At 47.1% G+C, this 17,248-nt stretch overlaps 1 protein-coding gene across 1 annotated transcript in view; it reads left to right on the forward strand.

The window, feature by feature from the left end:
- Dcr-1 (Endoribonuclease Dcr-1) overlaps positions 1–17,248 on the forward strand; it is a 59,118-nt gene that overhangs the window by 25,868 nt on the left and 16,002 nt on the right. The window contains exons 10-15 of the mRNA XM_075866905.1: positions 702–777; positions 913–1,064; positions 2,395–2,574; positions 8,164–8,380; positions 11,192–11,343; positions 16,130–16,254. Coding sequence (XP_075723020.1) covers positions 702–777; positions 913–1,064; positions 2,395–2,574; positions 8,164–8,380; positions 11,192–11,343; positions 16,130–16,254 — 902 coding nt within the window. The remainder of the gene's footprint in view (positions 1–701; positions 778–912; positions 1,065–2,394; positions 2,575–8,163; positions 8,381–11,191; positions 11,344–16,129; positions 16,255–17,248) is intronic.

The following is a 17,248-nucleotide window of genomic DNA, read 5'->3' on the forward strand; positions in this document are numbered from 1 at the left end:
CTTTTATCCTTGGACACAATGAAAAAACACCGCCCACATAACAATTGAGTACATACAGTACTGTGTTCTGTTCTAACAATATTTTATTTCTTTTTGATTCATTCAAGGTAACGAGGGCACCGCATGACTTCCAGTCCAGCAAAACATTGCAGTGAACTTATATTTACGTGTCTATTTTGTTAGGAGGCAGCTAAACGATTGTGTGAAATACTACTTTGTTTAAAAATAAGCTAACTTTTCACTATTGACCCTCTGTTTTTGTTTATAGCTGTGGTCAGTACATAGTGCTGTTCTTCCACTCAACAAAAAAGGTCTCGGAGCATTTTTTGTTCTTTTTCAAATAATTTTGCCATTGCACCAGTTTATGTGCGAACATTTGTGTGTTATATTTGTTTCATAAATGCATAGCCTTGCGGTTCTGTGTTAAATATTGCTTGTTCTAGTCCGATGGACAAACATCCTTTTTTTTACTTATATATATCGATTTCTGACGTTTTGCTTGCTTTTTTTTTTTTCATTTTCTTTCATTTCTTGCACTAGGGGTCGCTGCTGTTGGGGACATACAACTCGTGCATGCTTTTCTCATGCTAATTCATTCGTCACGACATTTCTACATGCTCAGGCATTAGAAACTTGTGCTAAAAGCCAGCAAGGCCAAGCCTGTTTGTCGTGCAGCAGACCTTTGTTTGTTGAACTGACAGGGGGACCCAATGCCAAGCAAGCTTCTGGCGAAGCAGGCAGCGGCGCTCAGGACGTGCGAAGAGCTGCACAAAATGGGTGAGCTGTGCTGTCTCATTCAGTGTGATCGGATGTGCTTCGTTTGGTTTCGACCACCTTTAGCCGTTGCATGTTGCTGAGAAATACCGAATAAGTTTTATTCACTAATTGTTGCTAACAAACAACCCGGTGCAGGTGAACTCGACGACAACCTGGTTCCACAAGGCAAGGAGGCGATGCGAATGGCTCTGGACCAAGGGTCGGCTGGCCGCTTTCCCGAGGAAGACATCCAGCCTGGCGGTCCACGACCCGGAACCACAAAACGACGGCAGTACTATGACAAGAAGGTCGGCACCTGCATTGCGTTTTCAGGTCTCGTGAAGGGGTTCTAGCCGATAGTGATTGAACAGGAGGATTAGGATGAAATAAGTTACCTCAGAGCTTGTCATGACCTTGAGCGCATGATGAAATTTGAGTGCTGCTCTTCTGTTGCAATTTCTGTGAGTGAGTGAGAATGCTGGCTGACCGTGTAGCTGTGCATTGGCACGTGATGGCACCCCGAGGAGAGAAGCGCATCTGATCCATGCGTTGTTCTTTATTTATGTTGGCTACTGGCCGATAGTGTGCCATCTGCTGTTTGATGTCACATAGGCGGTGCCAGCAGTTCCGATGAGAGTGCCACTCAGACCTCTGTACTTGAGGGGGGTGCCTGAGAAAACGACAATGTTGCGTTCCACTTGTGATACGCAATTTACCTGAGATGCTCTTAGGAGTGTCTGCTATTCATAGGTTATGTTTTCTCATCAAGCCATGGCCAAGTCAAGTCATGACTAAAGGTTCTTAACCCTCCCAGTCAAGGAATTGAGTTGAATGTATTGCTGCTTGCATAAATGTTTCTTAAAAATTGTCCTGACCACCCCTCGTGCTTGGAAAAAAAGAATATGCATAGTGTATAATGTAGACGCGCTTAGCCAAATTGTGCATTTGTGCGGGGCAGGTAGAGTTGATAATAGGGGCGGGAAGCTGTCACTTTCTTAGACGCTCTCTCTTCATGAAGGAAGTCGTAGTGGCGCTACTTCAAGGGCTGTCATTCAGCAGATGTTTTATCGCACAACAGATTGATGCTATTGGTATATAGACTGTTACGGAGGTGTTTCAGTGCCATCGTGGACTCTTGGGGGGGTATGCTTAGTATCGGGGTCGGCCTAGAGTTGAGTAAATACGGAACACTGTAGCAATACTAACGCATGCGTATTGCAATCACCCCTGGAGAAAGCTGTTGTGTTTTGTGATACACACACTCCGAGTCATGACAGGTGTATCTTTTGCATAATTTGCCTTTGCTAGTTATCCCTGTTCGTGTAACTTCCAGCGTCCTTGTAGGGATGAAAGCCCTTGCGCAACCTTAAACTTGGAGAGCGGAGCCCTAGCTGTCAAATCATCATATTGGTTAACCCTCTTTGCACAAGACTGCTAATAGTACTGGAGACGGTGTGAAAAGACACGCATAGAACACTGCAGTGTGATAGACTATTTTCACACTGATATGTTTTGTATGTGTCTTTTTCTCACTGTGTTTTTTTAGTTTGGCACAACGGAATTCTATCATGTTTAACTATTTGGCACACTGTTTTTCATAAGTGCGCTACATTGGGTACGTTGTTCCTGCCACGCTAGGTGTCCGAGGTGCTGAAAGGCAAGCGAGTGTGCGAGAGCGATGAGTTCCACCTCTACGCCTTCACCATGAAGCTCACCTGCCCGATCCCCGAGGAGCAGAACACGCGCGGCCGCAAGATCCACGACCCGGCCGACACCGCCCGTGGCTTCGGACTCGTCACCTCCAGGCGGATCCCACTCGTACGTCTAGATTGCGAGACTTGAAACATTTTTTAGACTCGGGGTGTCGCTGGGGTCGGCTTTTGACAAGTGGTCTGTCTTCTAAGCAAACGCTGCCTTGAAGAAAACAAAACGGCTTGCCAAAAGGACAACTAGCGACACATAGTCTTCAAGAATTTTTTTTGTTACATTTAGCTTCCCCTGAAGTTTTTTTCTCATTTAGTTCTTCTGATTGTCACTTACTCTTGGAATACAGTCGAGCCCGCTTATAACGAACCTGAGCGTGACGCGGCATCCATTGGCTGTATCCCAAAGTTCGTAGTAAATGAAACACAGCTTTTAAAAAAAGTTGCGAGTGAGAACACAAACTTTTTATGCCTCAAAAAGTCCATGATGCACGTGTTTCGAATAGCAGAAACGATAAGGGCGGTCTCGAGTTCATTTAAAATGGCAGGGTGCTCGTTCGCCGAGGCCCGTGGCATAAGCTGCATGAGGCAATGACTCCCAAGTTTCGTCGTTCTTGCAATCCGATTCCTCCAAATCGCTCTCGCCACGTACTTCATTCACAATGCCCCAATCCGTGCACGGTTTCGCAGTGTCGGCATCATCATCGGCTGTAATTAAAACATCGCAACACATGTCCCATCCGCTCTCACAGGTCGGAGTCGACGACGCGCTGATACAAATCGCCGCCGCAGTGGTCCTGTTCGGAAGCTTCAGGCTCGTCATCGGGCCCGACAATCGACGAAGTCGGCCTCGCGAAAATAGTTTCGCGCACATGTAGCCGTCACCACCGCCCACGAAATATTCACCATACCAGGACGCCTGAAGCGGCAAGTTGGCTGCCAGGTAGCCAACAGCTATGAGCAAGCGCTCCGCAACACGGCACCTAACACGCGGATTACGCTCAAGCGAAGCGGTCACACTTTCGACGTTTTGTTGAGCGGCACGAAAAAGCGTGCTAGTCCTCCCGTCGGCCATCATGACCACACACACACGCACACACACCAAGAGTGAGCAAGACGCGCACACGCGTGGAACAGCTCTGGGCGCGTTTCCAGTTGGAAAACGAAACTTATTCGAGCCAGCGTGGCAGGCGTCTCAGAGCAGTGGAGACGGGCGAAGGGGTTGTGATCAAAAGAGGAGAGCAGACTTTTGAGAGAAGGGCAAGGAGTTGCGATAAAGCACGGGGGAATGAAAGATTCCTCCCTCCGTGCGATAAAGAGAGGGGAGGATGCGGCGGGCTGGCGACCTTGAAAACCAAAACACACGGGAAGAAGGCAGGTTGGGTAGCTTGCTTGAAAGGTCCGTGAGACTCGTGCGTACAAAAACTTGAAAAGAGTGCCAGCGCACGAAGAAGTCAAAGCATGCCCGCCTCGTTTGGTGCGTGTGGCGGTGTTTGAAGAATTGGCGGCCGTGATAAAAAAATCGTCTTGTTGCGCCAGCGGGTTTGCGTGGCCTCACAAACTTTGATATTTCGCCATTCATTCCGCGCAAATTAACAGCCGTTTTCGCGCTTCCGCACGCGCACGGAAGGCATGCTGAGCCGAGTGCGAAGTGAGCGAGAACAAGTCCTAAGCACGAAACGAATCGCAAATTATTAGAGTCGGTGGAGTAGCGTACGCGCATGCACTAGACGCAGACTATCGGATATAATTGGGGGCCGACAAGGTTGGCAAATGGTCTGGTCACTCTAGGCTGGCGACGCCAACAACAGTACCAGCGATCAAAAACAGCGTACGTGGCCGACCGGTCTTCGAAAGATCGGTGGCAGTGTGAAAACACAGGCGTCGTCTGGCGATGCGGGGTACCCAGGGTAGCGGGGGGGACAAAGGACGGAGGGGTGCGTAACAAAAAGCAATCGGGGAGAGCGGCAGCTAGAGGGGCGTGGAGGCAGGGTTGGCGTTTAACAATAGGGCACCTCGCCGATGCCTGATCGGTGGTCGAAATTGGTTTCCCGGTAAGTCAGCAGAGCACTGACTTCGTTCGCTGTAACCGATCAGCGGCGCTCAGAGACATTCATTGTAAGTGCGATGTGCCATTGAACCAATGTATATTTTGACGGTCATGCGGATATTGTTCGTTTTAAGTGGGGCCGTTATATGTGGGCTCGACTGTACCTGTAGCAAAGTCTTGTGGCACCTGCTTTGAGTTGCCTGACTCCTCTGAGCTTCATCAGAATCGAAAAGGGTCCAGCAGTGTGTTATTTGCAGTCTTTAAAGCTGAGCTGTTATGCTCAGGGCTTTCCTTGTGTTGTAAAAAGAAAATTATACTAATCGTGATCTGGCGCACGCTTTCTTTATCCCCTTTTCACTTTCACCTTCTTCCTATTCTGCTTTGCTGTCAGAACATATGTGCCATTTTGTCCCGCGTGGGATGCAATAACTCTGATGGGCAAGAGAAATAGTACAGAGAGAAAGAGATAGAAACGAAAAGGAAAAAGAGGGGTGGGAAGAAACTTTTGGCGATAATGTTTCTCTGCGAGGTGAGTTTCGAACCCATGTACGCGCGATCAAAAGGCAAGCGTTATAACCACTCGGTCACCCAGGCACTCTAGCAGAGCCATGCATAGTGTAGTATAACAAGGTGGTGGGAAATGGAAGTGAGAGGTGTGAGGAGGAGGGGAATACAAGTATAGAAGAAGGCATAGAAAGAAATGGAGAAATAGAAAGGAAGAGAAGAAAGCAAGAAAATATTTCTAGAAGGCGAGAGAACTACATAAAGAAAGACACGGTAGGAAAGAGAGAGAGACAAGTGGAGAAAAATAGAAATATAAAAAGGCAAACAAAAAATAAAGAAATAGACAGTGAAAGATATAGAAAGAAACAGGCACACGAAAAGATAGCAAAAAGAGAGGGCAAGCTTAGCCATATACGGTATACAGTCGAGCTCACATATAACGGCCCCACTTAAAACGAACTTTCACTTAAAACAAACAATATCCACGTGACCGTGAAAATATACATTGTTTGAATGACACAAAATCGCACTTACAACGAACGTCTCCGAGCGCCGCCGATCGGTTACAGCGTAGTGAGTGGGCACCAGCTTCCTGGGAAACCACTTCGACCACCGATCAGGCATCGGCGAAGAGCCCATTGTTAAACATCAACCCTGCCTGTGTGCACCCATCTAGTTGCCTCTTTTTGTTACGCACCCTTCAGTCCTTCGTCCCCCCGCTACTCTGAGCAACCCTCATCGCCAGACGCGGCCCGTGTTTTCACACTGCCACCCATCCTTCGAAGACCAGTCGGCCATCTCCCCTGTTTTCGATAGCTGGTACTGTCGTTGACGTCGCCGGCCTGCAGGGACCAGACCATTTGCCAACATCGTCTGTATCTGATCGTCTGCGTCTTGTCTTATCGTATCATTTTAATGCACGTGCGTACGCTACCCCACCCACACTGATAATTTGGGATTCGTTTCGTGTTTAGGACCCGTTCTCGCTCACTTCGCGCTCGGCTCATATGCCTTCTGCACATGCGTGGAAGCGTAAATCAGCTGTTAATTAGCGCGGAACGATTCGCGAAATATGGAAGTCGGTGAGGCCACGCAAACTTGCCAGTGCAACAAAAGGATTCTTTGACCATGGCCGCCAATTCCTTGAACACCACCACGCGCGCCAATCCAGGCGGCCTTGCTTAGATCTCGTTTTTCTACGCGCGAGTTGCGCGTTTCGCGGACCTTTCAATCAAGCTACTCGACCTGCCTCCTTCCCGCGTGTTTTGGTTTTCAAGGTCGTCTCCCACCGTATCCTCCCCCCTCTTCACTTTATCGCAACTCCTTGCCCTTTTCTCGCACATCTGCTCTTCTCTCTTGATCAGAACTCTTTCTCCCATTTCCACAGCTCCGCGACACCAGCCACACTGGTTCGAATTCAAAAGTTTTGTTTTCCTACTAGAAATGGGCCCAGAGCTGTACATGCGTTCTGGCATGTGTGTGGTCACTCTCTCTCCATGTGCGTGTGTGGTCAGGAGGGCGGAAGGAAGGCCCTGTACAAGGCTTTTTTCTGTCGCTCAACAAAACGTCGAAAGTGTGACCGCTTGGCTTGAGCGTAATCCACGCGTTGCGGAGGGCTTGCTTATAGCTGTTAACCACATGACAGCCAACTTGCCGCTTCGGGCGTCTCGGTATTCATCTGTGGAGATGGCCAATATTTCGTGGCGGCGGTGACGGTTACATGCACGGAATACTGTTTTTTGCGAGGGGCCAACTTCGTCGACGTCGGGCTCGATGCCGAGCCTGAAGCTTCCGAACAGGACCGCTGCGGCGGCGATTTGTAGCAGCGCGTCGTCGACTCCGACCTGGGAGAGCGGGTGGGACATGTGTTGCGATGTTTTAATTACGGCCGATGATGATGCCGACACTGCGGAACCGTGCATGGATTAGGGCATTGGGAATTAATTACGCGGCGAGAGTGATTTGGAGGAATCGGATTGCGAGAACAACGAAACTTTGGAGCCAGTGCCTCTGCTGCTTATGTCACAGGCCTCGGCAAAGAGCACGCTGCCGTTTGAATAAACTCCAGACCGTTCTTATCACTTCTGCTCTTCGAAACACGTGCATCACGGGCTTTTTTGGCAAAAAAGAATTGTGTTCTCACTCGCGAATTTTTTAAAAGCTGTGTTTCATTTACTACGAACTTCGAGATACAGCGAACGAATGCTGCGTCAGGCTAAGATTCGTTATAAGTGGGCTCGACTGTAGTATACTAAGGGGAAAGAGAGAAACCAGAGGGTAAAAGCCTAGACCAGCCAGGTGCCCAGCAGCTCTGCTGGGGCCCAGCCTTGCTCGACTTTGTCCAAGCTGCACGAATTTTTTTCGTTTGTTTGTAATTTTTCATTCAGCGTGTTGATAGAAGGGTGCTGTTCTTTTCAAGTACACATGCAAATAAGTATGTCACATCAATGCCTCCTAGAAAGAATATGCCTGGAACGTCGCTCTCTTCTCAATTGGAGCTTCCTGCCAGCACACAATCTCGGAGGCCATGCCTCCTGCCGCATGTTGCGACCGGCCGCTGCGTGAGACTGTTCGCCTCCGCACCACTCAGTCATTACCGTAGCACTCTGTCACGTGACATCACGGCTGCTCGGAAGTAACTGTGAGAGCACTGCTGTGATCGCAGGGGCCGGCCACCAGAGGCGCTCTACGTACCGGAGGAGGAGGGTAAAATTCAAGGGTAGGGGGTGGCACGTTCGCGGCTCACGTTCCAGGCATGATTTTTATAGGAGACATTGGTCACATGCTAAGAAAGATGAAAGAAGGCTAAAGAAAATCCATAAACACGTATTAAACCACTAGTTACCGCTGGAAGCCACTTGGTGCATTCTGTTACCGATAGTTTGAATCGAACTATAATCAGTGCAGATAAAATTGCTGGTCTGCATTGCAGTGCATGAATCTGCGTAACATTAATTATCTGTGCAATCTGATTAGCATTGTGCAGGTATTGTTAACCATGGCACAGCAATGAATGTATCGTTAGTGGCCATAACAATAGTGCTTAGCACTTTCTTCTAATTTGATTCGGGGGTGGGTTGTTTGTGCAAAAGTACAGGGCTTATTTGAAAGTACACATCTCCCCCCCTCCCCGCCCCCCGCATTTGGCAGATCTGCAGCTTCCCAGTATTCACACGCTCAGGAGAGGTGACGGTCGAGCTGGAACATGTGAGCTCGGACATTGGCCAGCTGACGTCGAACCAGGTTCGGGACCTCACGACCTTCCACCGGTACACGTTCACGAACGTGCTGCGGCTCGAGAAGTATCCGATGACCTTCAACCCCGACGGCGATGCCTGCTCATTCCTGGTGGTGCCAATCAATGCAGGTGAGGAGCTAGCTGATTGCGTGTATTTGAAGCATCGTGGTGGCGAAGTGGCCAAGACATTGCTCTGCTACGCACAAGTGTGAGCTTGATACCTGGACGCGACAGTTGCATTTCAACAGGAAGAAAATACGAAAGCACTAGGGATCGGCACATATTCAAGTCGAGCACTTTGAAAATTTGAATGAGTGTAAAGTGTTCGTATTCACTCCAACTCAAACCTAAATGATATGAAGTTTGAAAGTATTTGAAAGGAACATATAAGTAGGCATATGGGTACTAAACTGCATGTAATTCCCCCTGCTTTCTTTCCATAAAAGCTGGTTTCACCGCAGCGTTGGGGTGTTATGCTATGAAACCAACTTTTCAGGGAATATCAGCACTGCCATAAAGTCGCATTTTAATGTTAAATGAACGTATTGCCCTCACATCGATTAATACTTTTTCAACTTTAAAGTTTGTTGTATGTCCTTATTTCTTAAAATGTAATGTATTTTACCGATTATCACTAGGATTTTACTGAAATCCAGATCTCTCTGCTATTCAAATTAGCTTCCACTTCACTTCGAGCCAAAGAGAATGACATTTGCACCTGCCTTGTCACAATTTTAAAACGTATTGTGCAGGCTAGTTGGCTCATGATAAATATGCTAAATTTTCTTTACATTGCATGATACATATACTATTCAAACTATTCAATTTGAAGTTATTTTAACAAATCACTGTTTCCTCCGAATCTAACATTTACAATTTACACATCACTATAAAATACTCCTGTACTTAAATTTAATGTCTTGCTTGTTGAACACTGCATGGTAGTTGTTAATCCGGAATCTCCTACTGCGGCATGCCTCGTAATTTTATCACTGTTCTGACTCATAAAAGCTTGCAAAGTTTCATAGTTATATTATGCGCCATTGATTTGACAATCAACTTCACTGGATGATGAGGCCGCAGGTGAATTCGGTCTCGTAAGACAGTGCAGACAAATGCTTCGCTTAAGCACCAGCTTTGTCGGAAGCTCGAAGGAATGTACAGTGTGTACCATTTACGACGTTACCGCTTATAGTGCAGAACCGGTCACAATGCGGCCTTTTCCAACTCCCGTTCATTCTCCCATAAAACCCCTTGTTTACGCATACCGCTTATTGATGAGGGACCGGTTATGATCCGGTTGCCGTAAAAGCTTCACGACAATTCCGGTAGCGAGAGTGCGTCTGAAAGGAGGCACGCTGGATGCGCTGCAGAGGAGCGAGCAATGAGCTCATTACGGAGAAAAAGGGGGTGTTGTGAGAACAAACAAAGGGCAGAAGGAAGGAAAAGAAATGAGAAAAAAAGACTGCAGCATGCTGCGCGGGCTGCCCAAGTAAGGGAGGAGGGTGGCTGCCTCAACGACAGATAAGCCTTTGCACCAAGCACATGCAATCCCTTCATTATCATCTGCGCCTAACTGTTTCCCTTGGGGAAAAGCATCGTTGTTATTGGGCTTGCTACAGATACCGCATTTGCTACCTCGTACGTAAGTTGTAAACCTTTTGCGGCTTAGTGTCGCGAGCTTTCGCCTTTGCTGCCTGTGTGCTGTCTTACGTAAGCTTGGCGGGTTTTCGTTGGGGTTGAACGCGAACTTCGTATCGCGCATGCTGTTTTAAATGTGAATGCATTTCTTAGTCGGGCTATGTCAGGCATCCGGCAGCAGCGTCCACGCGCTGGCAGTTGTGATCTTCTTGCTCTTACTTCCTCGCCCATTGCTACAGCTGCGGGCGTGTGCACTTATCCTCGCCCCTAGCAACGGAAGTATGGGGTGCGAGAGAGTGTAGGAGTGGGTAGGTCCAGTGTTTCGCCGCTTCTCTCGCCGTCCGCTCTCTCTCCTCTCTACGCCACACTCTACCGTCCGGTCGCACCTCACTCTCGACCGTTTGCTGGCTGTAATTTTGTTAACATTCGGAAATTTAAAAGGTTGTAATCATCACGCATAGCATGCTTCAATTCTTGGACATGCGAGGCTGCTTGCTCAAAACGTTTTGCGTAATTGCGGCCCTTAAAAGAAGTTGTTTTGGTTATAGCGCGGTACCTCTTATAGTGCGGATATTCACGACTCCTATGACCTATGTTATAAGTGGTCTATACTGTAGAATGTATGTGGCTGTGGAGAGACTCTCCCAAAGTATAGTACGCAGTTATTGAAGCAGATGCAAATTGATCTATACTGTAGAATCTATTACTCAGCTGAGACATTACCGTTCCAAAGTATAGTGCACAGTTAGTGAAGCGGGTGCAAATGGCAATGTGAAATAAAAGACAAGCCTATTGTGTGTGAGGCAGCTAGTGCACAGCGCTGCATCGGTTTGAACACCACGCAACAGAACTGCAAGGACATGACGCTGCCGACCTCGTCAGAGCAAACAAAGCAGGCTAAGTCTGTGAGCCAGTTGCAAAAGCAGAGGTCACGTCCTGGGACAAGTCAACAAAGTGTTACCATTCGCAAACCATCTGTTCGTGTCAGTAAGTAGCTTCAAGGAGAAGCTAGAACAGTTTCTTATGTGGAAAGTTGTTGCTAAAACACCATGTCATACACACAAGGCATGCTTAAAACCTTGGAGCTGAATGCGTTGTTGTTTAACAAACAGTCCTTCATGAGTACAACAATATGGCATATGTTGACGTCGAAGAAACTGTCTGTAAAACAGTACAACTAAATAGCATACTTTTGAGTCAAACAATCGGCCCAAAAAATCAAAATATCTGTTGTCAGAACGCAATGCACTCTGTGATGAATTCGAGCGAAGTCACTGCTCTCTTCAACGTCGCTTGCAGTGAAGCCAACCGACGACCAGCCAGGCTCCACAACAATAGACTGGAAGTTTGTTGAGCGCATCTGCGAGGAAGAGAAGTTCATGCCGAGACGAGTGCCCGAAGAAGAGCGCGAGCTTTTTGTGTTCAAGGAGGAAGACTACCTTGACACTGTTGTAAGTGCTTGACCACACCTTTCTTTTTGTCTCTGTGATCCAGGCTTGAGAAAGAAAGAAGCGGCTGTTGTTGTTGATTAAGCATTTTTGTTTAACTATTCCACCACTGTGATATTGTATGAAATGATTGATGGGCACCTTGAGAAAGCTTTTCGTTCATAGTCATTACAACTTCTTTCATGTTTTATACCCTGAGTCAATTCGAACAACTATCAAAATTTTTTTCAAACTATGCTATTATCGAAACTACCGTATTTACTCGATTCTACCGCGCCCTCGATTGTAACGCGCACCTGGTTTCCACGACGAAAAAAAAACAAGGTAAGACATCGATTGCGACGCGCACCCATTTTTCTCGCTGGCCCGCACGATCACACCACTCGAAAAAAACAACTCCTTTCGGGAGCGTCTTCCATTTAAATATGAGGTACGGGGGAAGCTTGTGCCCATCTGACGTGTAACAGAGAATCGCTGTCACTGTAGTTTTACCGTGGACCGATGTCAGCACTTGAACTTGCTTCGCCCCCTTCTTCTCGACAGTTGTAGTGCCAGGCATGTCGAAGAGGCGTCTGATCGGCATTCTCGATTTGCCCAAGCAGGTAGTCGTTGTGCCGCAAGTTTAGGTCGAACCTATGAAAACTGTGAGGCTTTTCATCGTACTCCTCCGGAAACTTTTCGCATATGCTCGTTCGCCTTCGGAGAGAAAAGCCTTTCCTCTTCGTAAAATTAGTTAGCCAGCACCGGCTCGCTTTAAACTGGCTCGGCATTAGCCCTTTTTCTAAGGCTAACTGCATAACCTGCCCTTAGAGCAGTTCTGTCATCACGCCCCACTGTGCCGCTCGCTGCTCAAGCGCATACTCGCCGAGCAGCTCTTCAATTTGCGGAAACCGATCCTGCTGTGGTCCACTGAAGTCTTTGCGTGAAGCTTTGCTGTCGACAACCTTCTGCTTTTGTTTCCGCCAGTCCCGCACGCACGTTTCGGGAACTCCGCACGACCGCGATGTGGCCCGATTTCCGTCTGTTTCTGCACACGCGATGACTTTTCTTTTAAAAGCGGCATCGTGGTGCACTCGAATTTTTGGAGTCGGCCCTTCCATGCCGTCGATGCTAATGCGCTACAAGATGACAAACTCCTCAGCACACGTACGAAGTGCCGCACATGGGAAACACATACACAGAAACGGCCGATGCGCCATGCTGACGCACGGGCGGCACGTAGAGAGCGGCCATTTCGAAAATGCCGATAGCAATAGAATGACCGTATTCTTTTTTTTTTTTTTTTTGTACTCGATTCTAACACGCATGCGATTTATGAACTAGCTTAACCGGAAAAATGGTGTGTGTTAAATTCGAGTAATTACGGTAAGTTTTTAAGGTTTCTACCAAAGCATTTGCGGCAAGCCTAAATGCCTCTTAAGTGGTGTATTCTAAACATGTGTTTTTAGAGTTTGTGAGACATTGATTGGTTAATTGATTGATTGATTTATTGACTGTGATGTTTGGAAGAAACCATTACATCCACCAAGGTATTAAAGGCATAAATATTTTGTGCCATCATTCTCCTGAGTCACAAAAAAAATGTACTCCCTGTGATTGGCCACTGTAGCTTTGATCGTCTTATGTGGCATGCCTGTCAGTTTCCTTAGTTTCTGTGAGGGCTGAAAATTAGCGGAAAAACTGCATCGTGTAGGAGAACTTGTGTGAAGGCCCAATATTGTATCCATTTTAAAGGCGTCACTGTGACAGACATATTGTCATGCATGTTATCATCATTATGAATTCTGCCATTCGGCCTAGCTGGAACGTATTCATCTTAACAGATTTGCGCAAGCAAACAGATACAATGAAGGTGCTTGTCCTTGGGTATCTCTCCTTTGCTTCCTAGTGCTTGTGCGAATCCTTAAGATCTTCATTATCAGCCAGCACTTGAATGGTCAGTAGTGTTGGAATGCTGTTCTTCTATACTCTGTTTCAGAAGTTCTCTTCAGCACTGTGGAGGCTATGCGCCCCTCAGCCAATAGGAAGAGCGCTTAGCCCCTCCACATGTATTCATTTGTGCCATGTCGTGTGCTCACCATATTCACGGTGTCTGCCTAATGAATTGTAGTTATTATGGCTAGTTTATGAGTTTAAAAATGCAGCAAAACTATTAAACAAGCAACTGCACCCAGAACTTGAAGAAGCATGAATTTGTTGCTCTGTAGAAGATCGGTAGAATCTCGTTACGGTGGATAACTTCATTTTGATGCTGTTTCTCTCCGACGCTGTTCGTGGCTCTCATATGTCTGTTGCTTCGTCGACGCGTTTCTTCGCGCCTTTCGCTGCAACGCTCCTTTTTTCTCGTTTTTGTTTCCGCCGAAGGAAGACTACGTTTCACTGCACAAGCGTGGGGCGTTCTCCGTAGCTTTGATAGTGGTGAACCAAAGTGGTGAAATCAAGAGTAGTCGTTCTCTGCTTCTTATCTCGATTTGAGCTCGTGGTGATGCTGATGCTCTTGCGAGAGCACCGTGTGCTTTCTTGTGGAGCTATAAAAGATCCAATTTTTATCTCGCCTAAGGGTCAGCTGGTCAGTGGGCATTGGTATTAATCTGTTCAATAGGTGACCGGTAAAATGGGCAATCGCAGAGAACTGTCGGATACGATGGCTTCCAGTTCGACGCACCACACGGGTCAGCAGCGGCACGCGCGCATTTTTGTACTGCTCCGTTGAAAAAAGCACCTCGCCGTGCAATGTCAGTGCACTAGAAGTTGTTTTTCTTTTGCCAACCGAGACTGTGATGATGACAAGCTACGAAAGCCATGAACGGTCAGGAAACTTTTTTATCGCACTAAAATGATCTGCAATGCTTTTAGGTTGCTCGGGGGTATACTGTCAGTTTGGCTAGCAGACCAGTCCGTATGCAAAACAGTTTTCTTTGTATGATACGGTACTGCAGATAAAAAGTCATTATTTTAATGATCTCAGGGGATTGGGATGGCTGTAGCAGTGTGCTAAGAGTTCATTTCGGGATCGATGTTTTGGCCGTCATCATCAGTCGATCGGCATGAAGCGCAACACTTATTGAGCGCGTTGAGATATATTTTTTTTCTGGCTTTCAGTGCGCTATAAGATGCATTTCTTAGTCAAAGGCAGGTGCTTATTCGAAAACTGATCTTGGTCAAGCTGCACGGCACGGCGGCACATAAACAATACAGTCAGACCTAGACAGCGCTGAATAATTGAAACCCTGCGCTTGCTTAACGCACTTCTTCCTTTGGGTGCCGTCCTGGCGCACAGTTTGACCAAGATAAACGCAAATGGACTCGTCCAGCACTTCGTGTGAACTTACCCTTGAGTGAAGCTTTTGCGTTTTTGTCATATATATGGGTGCAATGGCTGGCGCTAATCCGTATGGCAGGTAGATGTCGCCTGCTCGTTCCCATATCTTTGCTAGGCGCGCATGTGCCTAGCAAATATTTATTTCTCAATATTTATCTCTCACAATTTATTTCTCAATATTATATTGGCAGCAAATTCATGCGTAAGCTTTTTAATGTGGAATACACACGTATTTGTGATAAAATTGTTTTCGCACACTACGGCATCAACGTTCTGTACTCAAAGGCCACCTGTCGCTGTGGCTCTCTTCACAGTCGCGGCCCATCTCGTTTTTCTGTCTTCATTAAATGGGAATTGATACCTGTGGTTGCCTTGCACGCTCGAGTTGGAGCACCCAACAGCTGAACAATTGACCATGGTTTATCAGGACAAAGATAAACGGGCGACCGCGCGCGCGAATCCCGAACAATCTGAGGCTTGCGGCGAAGCGGTTTGCCGTCGTCTACTCTTTTTGAACCGGAAGCCGGTAGCAGACGGTGCATCCCACAATCCCTCGCTCTTTTACTGGTCACCTATTGGTGCCAGGCTTTCGGACACTCGTGGCAGCTTGAAAGTCACTGCACTGGCTGTTTGTAGTTGTGTGTATATGACTGCAACAGTAACTGTATTTCCACTCGATGTACAAAGCACGCATGCACCGCTTCAGAGTCTCCAAAAGACAGCCTTGTCAGTAAGTGAAAGGTGTTATACAGGCAGTTGGGGGTGTTTCAGCTTTGGGTGTTTTCCCGCGGCGGTGGTCCTGTGGCTAGGGTATTCAGCTGCTGACCTGCAGGTTGCGGGATCGAATCCCAACTGCGGGGGCGAAATTTTCGATGGAGGCAAAAATGCTGTGGGCCAGTGTGCTCAGATTTGGGAGCATGTTAAAGAACCTCAGGTGGTTGAAATTTTTGTAGTCCTTCACTATGGCGTCTCTCATAATCATGTGGTGGTTTTGAAACGTCAAACACCACGTATTATCAGCTTTGGGTGTTGTTGCGCTTAAACATTAGTGCTGAGGGCATCTTGTATTAAATCTCATTCACACTGGAGTCTTGCAGCAAATGTGTGACCACTCTTAAATAGTCACAAATGGTCACTTTGATCAGAGAGTGACCATTTCGGGTCACTCACTGGCTGCTCAATTTTTCACTCGTACGACTGCCAGTTGTGAAACTTTTGAACCAGTTGGATGGGCCGGAAAATGATGTTGCTGGTTTCGCAAGGTGCTGGTGGTGGGATCAGACGTGAACAACACCGACTCTGAGACTTTTTTGGGCGACGAGCAAGTCACTTTGGTTGCTGTGAACATAGGTCACTGGGAGTTGATTGCTGGCGATGATTCGTGATCGATGAATTTGTGAATAAAACTTAAGCCTACGACACTGCGCGGCTACTAATGAGAAATGTTTTCCCTCGTAACTCTCGTAGGTGACACCCTGGTACCGTAACTTGGACAAGCCCCAGTTCTTCTATGTGGCAGAGATCTGCCACGACCTGAATCCGCTCAGCGACTTTCCAGATGCGGGCTTCGATACGTTTGACGCATACTACAGGCAAGGTTTTACTCTCACAGTCTTTGCAATGGCGGGGCTGTTCACGAAGATTGAAAATTTCAAGTTCGAGGCAACAGTGTTGAAGACAGCAGTTGTATCTCCTACAGTTTGTGGACTTGGTTGGTTGTGGACTGATACTTAAACTAATTACCAGCAGCCACTGTGAGGTTGAGCCTTCAATTGCTGACTGTCAGCACCACTCTTCAAAAGATAGCTTTAATGTGTCATCTGGAAACTCAGAACAGCACCTGTGGTAATTCAATTGGGTGTGCACTGATGGAATATCTTGAATAATGTTTTTGTCTGAAACCGGAAATGCCAATGCATTAATATCTTAATGCTGATGCATTAAGATTGTCATTAAACGGATTGCCTGATAAAGTTAGTGCACCAACACGTTCAAAGTATAGCCACAGCAAAAGAATGAGGCTCGTGTCTCTGAACATCATTGCTCCTCATGCTATTTCACTACTTGATTTTGAGTATATAGCGAAACACTAATGCAAAAATTGTCTCGCTGCTACAATGGGCCAATGGATGGATGGATGCTTATAGTGGGTATTGGATACTATGGCGCTATTTCAGTGTTGGATGCAGCTTCATGATAGAGTTGAATGCCTTTATGACTTAGTGTAGTGGTTCTCAAATGGAAGTCCGTGGACCATGAGGGGTGCGCGAAGCCATTTCTATGATCCGCGAAACACTCACCCGCTTTTTTTGCATTTGTAATATTCTTTTTACATATGAAACTTTGTTAAAGCGTGACTGTGCCACATATTGATGAACTATCTAAATTGAAGTGGTGCAGCACGTTTGTTTGGTGTTTTTGGTAGCAATAAAAGGCGCCTGTTTCACGCTCCAGTTGTGTACCTAGGTACCCCGCCTCCCCCCCTTTCTGTCCCCTTCACTGCAAGGGGTCCCCCATCCCTTCCACCAGTCAACAAGGGGTTCCCGACACATCCATGGCTGAGAACCACTGACTTTGTGCTTGGGA

This window comes from Rhipicephalus microplus, chromosome 6 (assembly GCF_043290135.1).
Source record: "Rhipicephalus microplus isolate Deutch F79 chromosome 6, USDA_Rmic, whole genome shotgun sequence".
NCBI classification, from domain to species: Eukaryota; Metazoa; Arthropoda; class Arachnida; order Ixodida; family Ixodidae; genus Rhipicephalus; species Rhipicephalus microplus.